General features: G+C 39.9%; 3 protein-coding genes across 3 annotated transcripts; 2 read left to right on the top strand and 1 right to left on the bottom strand.

Annotated features, from left to right (window-relative positions):
• Positions 1-239: 239 nt before the first annotated feature.
• Positions 240-959, top strand: LOC148166862 (uncharacterized). The gene has a single exon (XM_088048395.1). The coding sequence runs from the start codon at positions 240-242 to the stop codon at positions 957-959; it is 720 nt and encodes a 239-aa protein (XP_087904521.1).
• Positions 960-5,330: 4,371 nt separating this feature from the next.
• Positions 5,331-8,469, top strand: LOC148166863 (uncharacterized). Its single transcript, XM_088048397.1, has 7 exons — positions 5,331-5,354; positions 5,396-5,559; positions 5,604-5,799; positions 5,858-6,868; positions 6,903-6,989; positions 7,037-8,363; positions 8,414-8,469. The coding sequence occupies exons 1-7, from the start codon at positions 5,331-5,333 to the stop codon at positions 8,467-8,469; spliced, it is 2,865 nt and encodes a 954-aa protein (XP_087904523.1).
• Positions 8,470-8,529: 60 nt separating this feature from the next.
• LOC148166864 (inversin-like) lies at positions 8,530-9,318 on the bottom strand. Its single transcript, XM_088048398.1, has 3 exons — positions 8,793-9,318; positions 8,671-8,757; positions 8,530-8,624 (listed from the first exon to the last, which is right to left on the bottom strand). The coding sequence occupies exons 1-3, from the start codon at positions 9,316-9,318 to the stop codon at positions 8,530-8,532; spliced, it is 708 nt and encodes a 235-aa protein (XP_087904524.1).
• Positions 9,319-10,012: the final 694 nt, after the last annotated feature.

Genomic DNA, 10,012 nt, shown 5'->3' on the forward strand with positions numbered 1-10,012 from the left:
GCTGGTGCCACTTCCACTTCTCCCATGCCGAGAACGGAAACGTTCTGGTGATGGGAGTTGGGGAAAGGGACGCAACAGCCCTGAGAAACAAAGATGGTGCGATGAGCTACCGCTTCTCCACCATCAAAGCAAAGGTGGCAAGAACGGCCGACCAAGCCACTTCGATGGAGGTGGAGCGGACCGGGGATGAGGAGCGTGCTCCTCAACCGGACAGAGCCCCTCTATAATGGATTGGCAAAATGGCGGCCAACATTCAATTTGCCCAGATAAACCTGCATCACTGCCGTACGGCTGTGGCGACTCTATGCCTCAGCCTTAGCAGGATGCAGAACACTATTACACTAATTCAAGAACCCTGGACCGTCAAGCGACAGGTTCGAGGATTAGGACTGTTGAAAGGCACGGTACTCGTAAATGACTCTGGTCATTGCGAGAACCCCCCAAAAATTAGGACATGCGTCTATGTACCAAAAAACGTTAAAGCCACCTTGTTGAGGCAATTTTCAGGAACTGATTTAACGGCCGTCGAAATCGACTGCTGTACAAAATCGGGCCAAACCAAAATAGTGATAGCCTCGGTCTATCTCCCTAGTGATTCTCAGCATCATCCTCCGAGTAGAGAGATGGCTGACCTGGTGGAGCACTGCGAAAGGCTAAAAAGAAACCTCATTATAGGATGCGACTCCAATGCTCATCACACTGTGTGGGGAAGCATGGACAGCAACCCGAGAGGTAAAGCACTATTGGAATACATATCCAGGACCAAACTGCAAATCCTTAACAGAGGCTGCAAAGCTACCTTTGTTACAACGCGGTGCCAGACAGTAATTGACATTACGCTGGCATCCAAGGAGATTGCAGACAGAATACAGGACTGGCGAGTATCCGATGAGGTGACTATGTCATATGTCATATGTGGACTATGTGGATCATCGGAAAATTTGCTTTTCCCTGAATGACCTCACGGCCGAGAAGAAAGTTTACAGAAACCCAAGGCGCACAGATAGGAAAGTTTTCTACGAACACCTATCTGCGGACTTGGCAAACTTTCAGACACGTGATAGGATCATGACTGTTGAACAGCTGGAACGCGGTGTTAATGCCATCCATTCTAGCATCATCAGTTCATTTGAAGCAGCCTGTCCTCAGAGGACGGAAAACGCTCACGGCACCACCATGCCTTGGTGGTGTAGAGAACTAGCACGACTCAGGAAACTGACCAGGAAGTGCTACAATAAGGCGTATAAGACAAGGCGGCAATCTGACTGGGACGTCTACAAGATGGTCCAAAAGTCATACCAAAAACTTATACGACAAAAACAAAGAGTAACCTGGCAAAACTTCTGCAGCGACATTGAGTCTACCGCCGATGCAAGCCGCCTGCACAAAGTTCTTGCTAAAAGTACAAAAACACAGCCAGGAAGCCTTCGCAAAGAAGACGGTACCTTTTCGACTTCTGCCTCCGAAGCGGAAAGCATCCTTTTGAAAACACACTTCCCAGGTAGCATTCTGCTTACCGAACCCATGAAGTGGCCGCCCTACAACCCAGGTCCATTCTCAGACGAACACTGGAATGTGGCCTGTATCTTAGTAAACATACCCAGAATCACATGGGCAATAAAAACTTTCTCTCCATTCAAATCGCCAGGTGTAGATGGAATTTTCCCAGCCCTGCTACAATGGGGACTGGATGTACTCCTTCCTCACTTAATGCGCATTTTCCGGGCATGTATCACTCTCAGATACATCCCGGTAGGATGGAGAGAAGTAAAGGTGGTTTTTATACCAAAACCAGAACGTAATGATTACACTGCGCCCAAGTCTTACCGACCAATCAGCCTAACATCGTTTTTACTGAAAACGCTAGAGCGATTGTGTGAGAGAGCACTTAGAGAAAGAGTGCAAATGTCTTTACACCCTAGGCAACATGCCTTCACCCCTGGCAGGTCTACCGAAACTGCTCTACACGAAGTGGTAGGTAGAATTGAGAGATCCTTGGAGGTGAAGCAGTCAACTCTAGGAGTATTTATAGATATTGAAGGAGCGTTTGATAAAACCACCTTCTCTTCGATCAGAACCGCCCTGTTAAAATATAACGTCTCCCCGACTCTTGTCGAGTGGATTGGACACATGTTGCAGTGGAGGACAATCACAGTAGGCCACGGAGCCGTAAGTACAAAGGCTGTAGTGGGACGAGGCTGTCCGCAAGGCGGAGTCTTGTCACCGTTGCTATGGAACATAGTGATTAACAGCCTACTTGAAATTCTAAACGACCATAGATTTTATACCGTCGGTTATGCAGATGACATTGTTATCATGATTACTGGAAACTTTGAGGGAGTCCTGTGCAACTCAATGCAAGAAGCTCTCTCGATAATTCAGAAATGGTGTGAAAAGAACAGTCTGACAGTGAATCCTCACAAAACAGAGCTTGTTCTTTTCACAAACAAAAGAAGGCTGGCCCCTATGCGTCTACCTTCAATTTTCGGTACTTCCTTACAGCTTGCAAAAGAGGTGAAATATCTGGGCATCACTCTTGATAGTAAGCTGAACTGGAGTAGACACCTTGAAGTAAAAACCGAAAAAGCATATAGGGCTTTTTGGCAATGTCGATCAGCCATTGGCACCACCTGGGGCTTAACTCCAAGGGTGGTTCTTTGGCTGTACACTGCAATCATAAGACCTATGCTTACTTACGGTGCAATAGTTTGGTGGCCCAGAACTGAACAAGAAACAGCAAAGAAGCGCCTGAACCAGGTGCAACGTCTAGCTTGCATTGCTGCTACAGGTGCCATGAGAACTACACCCACTGCTGCGTTAGAGACTGCCCTTTCGTTACTACCCCTAGAAATTTACGTTCAGGAGGTGGCGACAAGAACGTCGCTCCGACTAAAAGCGGTGGGAATGTGGAAGGTGGGGAGCTCGGCCAGTCGACACGGAAGCATCCTTAGAAAGGCTGTCAAAAAGATACCTTTACTAGGGGCACCTGTGGACAGACGTACACCGACCTTTGTTTTCAACAAACCCTACCAAATCCACCTAGAAGATTCATCCACTGCGGACGAGACACCGTACGACATCGTCTTTTACACTGATGGATCTAAAAATAACTTAGGTTCAGGAGCTGGTCTGTACTGTCAACAACTGAACTTAAAAGAAACAATACCACTTGGAGAAGGACCCACAACATTCCAAGCGGAAATCGTACCTATTCTACACGGAGTCCTAGAGATGTTGCATCTAAACATCACAAACAAAAACCTTCTATTTCTGACGGATAGCAAGGCAGTTTTACAAGCTTTAAAGTGCAACAAGATCATTTCAAAGTTAATATACGAAACCCACAAGAAACTCACAAGGTTGTCCAGAACAAACTTGATCACTCTGGCTTGGGTTAAAGGACACAAAGATAACAGCGGCAACGACATCGCCGACGGCTTGGCGAAAGGCGGATCCAGGAAACCATATGGACCGGGACCAACCATACCGCTAAACCTCGAAGCAATGTACGGGCTGATAAACAAAAGCAATCTCGAGCACCACAGCAATAGATGGCGAAACACTATCGATTGTCGGATCTCGAGATAAACAATGCCAGTACCTCTTCAAAAGGTCACAAATTATCTACTGCGGTTGTCTAGAGGAAACCTCCGCTTATTAGTGGGAATTTTTACGGGACACTGCGGTCTAAATAAGCACCTACACTAGGTAGGTGTAAAAGCAACCCTCAATGCAGAGGATGTGAAGAAGACGACGAGACCGTGGAACATGTATTTTGTCACTGTCCCGCGCTCGTCGATTTAAGAAGATCCATGTGGGGAAAGGATCAATACCCAGATATGGGCATGGTCCCCAGCACTTCCCCCTCCGCCCTCCTTCAATTTGCTTTGAAGCTGGGCTGGTTCGAAGGAAGCTAGCTGGGAAAAATGGGAGGCAGCACAATGGGCCGATTGCGGCCTGAGTGCAGTGAATACATCACCCTCCCCCTTAATACCATACCAAATAAAAAACAAATATCATAAAATCAAAATTTGAAAAACCGTTTATTAATAAGCAGGATGAAATTAGTTCTTTTTAGATAATATGTTGTTTATAAAATTTTTTATTATACCTGCATCATAATTCTAAATTAAAACACGCAAAAGCGTGCAAAAAGAGGTCTTTAAAGCACTAAAGCTTTAAACTTGTCTAGGTAACAAGAAATAGTGAAATGTCAGGACCAATTTTTATTTATAATATAAATAAACATGAAAATTACAATTACTATTATTTGAAATTTCAAAGCCCGCCGCTTTAAGCTGGTTACTGTTGTTCGTTGCTTTTAATTCATAACTAGTAGATGCTTGTTCATTTTCATTCTTCTGTTGGACGTCCATTGCTCTTGATGAAGTTGATTTAGCAACCGATGTGTTCAGAACACCAGCAATGCGTTTGAAAACAACTATTTTGTTTGAAGTGAATTCTTCAATATAGCCACTAGCCACACTCGAAGATTTCCATCCCACCTGACGTTTCAACTCATCGATGCTCATACCACTGTTTGCCATAAACGTATGAAGTTCGTCGGAAAGCATGACCACTATGTTTCTCAGCGTCGGGTAGATTCAGTTCTGCATGTTCTGCTAGCCTTTTAATCTCTTCACTTATTTTCTGAACGGATTTTTACAAACGTGAAAAAATGTGCTTAACAACGTAAACAAACAATTGCTAACCGTCTCTACGAAAACGATTCACAAACAACCTTTGATAATTTTATTGTGTAAATTTAGATTTTTTCAATGGTCCTAAAGGATTGTAAATGGATAGGTATAATAAAAAATAGCGTATAACACTCGTTTATAAGCGCCTTTAAAACACTTACGACGTTAAAAGCACTCCGCTGACGCGTCGTGCGTGTTTTAAAGGCTTGCTTATAAACTTGTATTATAATATACTATTGTTTTATTGTATAAATTGTATAAAAAAAATGAGAATTTTTCTTGCAAATTAACGCTCAAGATTTGTCACAAAATTAATGCAGATAAATTTTTCTTCTTCGTTAACCTCCAAAATCAGGGATTTGAGAGTTTATTCTCTTAAGTTGGCGCATTGTTACTCCGCAGAATGTTTTAAAAATTTTTTTGCAATCCCCAATCCAATCGATAAAGAATTCCAGGTTGTAAAAAGCAGAAGGAGCAAACATAGACCAGTAACTGTCGGTTCAAAGCAGTTCGAAGCCAGCGAGAGCAGCGATTCGTTAATTTCTGGGGTTGCGCGCAGAAAGTGGATTTACGTTGGTAGGTGTAGCCCTAACACTAGTACGAGCAATGTTTTGAAATAAGTTTAAAAATATGGCAATGTTTCTGACGTCAAGTGTTTCTTGCTGAAGCAAAATGAGAATTTCTCTTCTTTTAAGCTGGGAGTTTCAGAGACTTCCTTTGATAAACTCATGGATGCTTCGTTGTGGCCACAGTTCGTAACAATTCGAGAATTTTTTAACTATCCGAGAACTAACAAGGCTCGACCATCTGCCTCTTTGACTGAACCTGGACTTCCAACGACAAGTGGGGAGAATCTGGGGTTCCCACAGATGGAAACATAAATATTTACTATCAAAATGTTAGGGGATTAAGAACAAAACTAGACGATATTTTCGCCTCTTCTGCATTGATGGACTATCCCGTCATTGTCCTGACGGAGACTTGGCTTTCTGAAAATATTCAAGATTCTGAAATCCTTGACAATCGCTATAACATCTTCAGAAAGGACAGAAGCAACGATACAAGTGATAAAACGCGAGGTGGTGCAGTTCTCGTGGCAGTGTGTAATAAGTTTCAGTGTTTTAAAATTTCCACTCCATCATCGAACATCGAGGAAGTATGGGTGCACGTGCAGCACTAAGGACGAATCTGTCGTTTTAGGATGTGTCTATCTGCCTCCAAGTTCTGTTTTATCAAGATATGACGATTATATAAAAACAGTGGAGTACATTTCGAACAAATTTTCATCTAGTAGCATCATATTACTGGGCGACTTTAATTTACCTAATATTTTGTGGAGTTTTGATGAGGATACGTATAGTTTAGTCCTCTTTTGTAATAATAATCACGTTGCTGAGTATGTCTTCGATAGGTTATTTTCAGCAGGGTTCAGTCAATTTAATAATATTTCTAACAATATAAATAGCAACATTTTAGACCTAATATTCGCCACTCGCCATGTTGATGTTTCAAAATGTGATTTTAATTTAGTCAATGTGGATAACTATCATCCACCTTTATTAGTTTCTATTTCCGACTTTAATGTGCATAATTTTAACACTCAGTTTTTAAAACCAAATTTTAAAGCGGCCCCGTATGATTTTATAAATAACTACTTTTTTAGTCTTCCCTGGTCTGTTATATTTAACAATTGTGATGTCAATCAGTGTGTCGTAAAATTTTATAATATTTTGTACAGTGTCATCGAGTTGTATGTTCCTACTTTAAAATGTTACAGGGATACTCACCCACATTGGTACTCTGCTAACCTTAAGTATTTAATTAAAGAAAAGAAAGTTGCACATAAAAAGTTCAAACTTTCAGGACTAGAAGTAGATTATACCAGTTTTAAAAATTTACGTACGGAATGTAAACGGCTATCTAAAGAATGTTACGAAAATTTTTTATCTGACGCAGAATACAATATCAATAATAATCCTAGAAAATTTTGGGATTTCTATAAATTAAAAAATCGTACGTCTCTGCCATCTGTTATCATTAAAGATGACGTTGTTTTAAATGATGATTTTCAAATCGCCAATGCTTTTGCTTCACAGTTTATGAATAACTTTGTAACCTCAAACAATCACCATTCTGTATCAAACGCCATACCAGGTCAACATCAATCGGTAAACTTAAGCCGATTTACTTTGACACCAACAGATGTTTTTGATAAGTGATCGAATCTTGACATTCCTGGGAGTACTGGCCCAGACCAAATTCCTAACTTGTTTTTTAAATCGTGTGCTAGTAGTTTGTACCTACCAATATTTCTAATATTTAACATATCTTTGCAGACTTCGGTCTTTCCATCTAAGTGGAAATTGTCAAATATCGTACCAGTGCACAAGAGTTCACATAAAAGTGAATTATCCAATTATCGGCCAATCAGTATAATCTCTTCTTTACCTAAACTGTTTGAAGATATTTTGGCTCCCCAGTTTGCGTCAGCCTTCAGAAATATTATCCGCCCAGAGCAACATGGATTTTTTAGTGGTAGATCGGTTGAAACCAACTTGTTTGAATTTGAGTCTTCTGTTTTTTCTTCCTTGGTTCAGGGAACTGATGTTCACTCTGTCTATACCGATTTTTCAAAGGCATTTGACAGAGTGGACCATGAAATTTTAATTTCGAAGTTAAAGCAGTATGGAGTTGGTATTTCTGTCACTGATTGGTTTCACATTTATTTAAGTGATCGTGAGGCTCAAGTAGTTGTTAGAGGTTCGGTTTCTCGCACAATCAAAATTCCCTCAGGTGTCCCCCAGGGATCTCATTTTGGTCCTCATTTATTCCTTGCTTTCATTAACGATGTTTCTGCCAGATTAAGTTCCAATTTTCTTCTTCTGGCCGACGATCTTAAAATTTATAGAAGTATTTCATCTGAATCAGACATTGTTTGTCTTCAACAGGATCTTGATAGATTATCCGATTGGTGTGTGGACAAAAATTTGCACCTGAATATCAAGAAATGTAAAGTAATTTTTTTCTCAAGGAAAACTCTACCATCTCGTCCAGCTTACTTTTTGTCAAATACAGCTCTTGAGGTCGTCAATTCTATACGGGATCTTGGTGTTTTACTGGATTCGAAGCTCACCTTTTTCGAACAATTCGATTACATCGTGTCTAAAGCAAATCGAATGCTTGGATTTGTTTTCCGTCATTGCACTGAGTTTAAGAATATTAGAACTTTGACTTTACTTTATACTTCCCTTGTAAGATCTCATCTTGATTACTGTAGTATTGTGTGGTCTCCACTATATCAGTGTCACATAAACCGATTAGAGAATGTACGAAAGAGATTTTTGCGTCTGGTTCGATACAAATTGCTTACCAGTAGCGATGTACTTCTGGAGACGACCGACGATGTAAGGAAGAATTTGGGGATAGTGACCCTCCAAAATAGAAGGATTTATCAGTCTCTTCACTTTTTCTTTAAGTTAGTAAACGGGTTTTCGGATTGTCCAAATATTTTGGCAGATCTAAAATTTTTGGTACCTGCGTATCAAGTAAGAATGAATCGTTTGATAATGGTCAACTACGCTAGAACTGATTGCTATGAAAATAGTCCTTTAATTCGAATGTTAAACAATGTTAACGCATGGCATGATAAAATCGAATTTTTTGGTATGTCGAAGGGTAAATTTAAAAAAACCGCTTCTGTTGTCCTAATCTAGTTGTACTTGTATTGTATTCGTATTGTACTTGTATTTTCTTGTTGTATTATTTTTAATCTGTTTGTGTTCTATTTGTATTATTTTATTTCATGTATAAGTTCTGCGTCAATAAACATTTATTTATTTATAGTTTCTGGATGAATAGTCGCGCCTCTTTCTTTCAATAATTTGACGAGGGACAGATTTTTGATTTCTATGGCGGTTTGGAAGACTGAGTCAACGATGTACTCTGCGCCATAGTCTAAAAGACATTTTACCCAGGATTGTCCATAAAAGAGGAGTTATTCCGCCTTCTCCAGTTTTACAGACGTTGGCATTTTGATCAATGAGATATTTGGATATATCTGTTGTTATAGCATCTTTATAATGTCTACATTACCTTTTTCGGCGGCCCAAGCCAAAGGAGTTTTCTCGTTTTCTGATGCATCCAAGTTAGTATCATCTAATAAACTCTCTACAGTTTCCAGATTCGAATCATATCTGATGGCGGCAATGAGAGAAGTGTTCTTTTCTTCATTCACAACATTTGAGTTAGCGTTTCTTAGAAGATTAACAAGTTCTAGTTTGTTCTCTTTTATCGCTTTAAATAAAGGAATGGCATCTTCAATGTCGCAGCCTGAGGTGTCAGCGTCGTTATCAATAAGGAACTTAACCATTTCCAAATTCCCCAATCGTATGGCTATAGTTAGAGGAGAATCAAAGGAATCTCTAAGCTTAATGTCGGCTCCTTTCAAGACCAAAGCTTGCACGATGTCGAAACGATTCAGGTGCAATGCAAGAAATAATGGAGTTGCACCATCCGATTCTTTTTGATTAACGATGGCTCCGGCTTTTAGTAAGTAATTAACAGTTGTGAGGCATCCTTTTCTGACAGCATATGAAAGTAGAGTTCTTCCATTACTCATAACAATATTGATATTACGATATGAGTTATACCATGTGGTATAGTGTGTGTAATTGTTTTCTTCAATTCCTTTACAAACCACCTAAAAACATTTTTATTAAGAATGCGAAAAAATATCAATTTATTTTGAATCGGTCTAGTTTTAAGCAGCGTTTCAGGATCTCTTGGAATGAAAGGTAAGCGATTTTTTTATCAGAGTTCAGTCGTGTACTTCATAAGAGTAGTTATTTATAAGACTAGTTTAATATGAAGCTAATAAGTCACGCAAAATAGTAATATTATTATAATACAAGTTTATAAGCAAGCCTTTAAAACACCCACGACGAATTTAAGAGCACGACGCTTATAAACGAGTGTTATACGCTATTTTTTATTATACCTATGCATTTACAATCCTTTAGGAGCTTTGAAAAAATGTGAATTTACACAATAAAATTATCAAATGTTGTTTGTGAATCGTTTTCGTAGAGACGGTTAGCAATTGTTTGTTTATGTTGACAAGCACATTTTTTTAACGTTTGTAAAACTCCGTTCAGAAAATAAGTGAAAATATTAAAAGGCTAGCAGAACATGCGGAACTGCGATTAATTCTGAATCTACCCGACGCTGAGAAATATACTGGTTATGCTTTCCGACGAACTTCATACGATTATGGCAAACAGTGGTATGAGCATCGATGAGTTGAAACGTCAGGT

This window comes from Gnatocerus cornutus, unplaced genomic scaffold (assembly GCF_029298725.1).
Source record: "Gnatocerus cornutus isolate USDA-ARS CGAHR unplaced genomic scaffold, icGnaCorn1.1 Chromosome12, whole genome shotgun sequence".
Classification (NCBI taxonomy): domain Eukaryota; kingdom Metazoa; phylum Arthropoda; class Insecta; order Coleoptera; family Tenebrionidae; genus Gnatocerus; species Gnatocerus cornutus.

Excerpts from the sequence above, each read along its gene's own strand:
- LOC148166862 (XM_088048395.1), top strand. The coding sequence starts at position 240 with ATGGCGGCCAACATTCAATTTGCCCAGATAAACCTGCATCACTGCCGT.
- LOC148166863 (XM_088048397.1), top strand. The coding sequence starts at position 5,331 with ATGGCAATGTTTCTGACGTCAAGT. Across the intron at positions 6,869-6,902 it reads TACCAGGTCAACATCAATCG|ATGTTTTTGATAAGTGATCG; the intron begins GTAAACTTAAGC and ends TGACACCAACAG. Across the intron at positions 6,990-7,036 it reads GTTTTTTAAATCGTGTGCTA|ACTTCGGTCTTTCCATCTAA; the intron begins GTAGTTTGTACC and ends ATATCTTTGCAG.
- LOC148166864 (XM_088048398.1), bottom strand. The coding sequence starts at position 9,318 with ATGAGTAATGGAAGAACTCTACTTTCATATGCTGTCAGAAAAGGATGC. Across the intron at positions 8,758-8,792 it reads GGCTTGGGCCGCCGAAAAAG|ATATATCCAAATATCTCATT; the intron begins GTAATGTAGACA and ends CTATAACAACAG. Across the intron at positions 8,625-8,670 it reads TCTTTTATGGACAATCCTGG|TCTTCCAAACCGCCATAGAA; the intron begins GTAAAATGTCTT and ends TCGTTGACTCAG.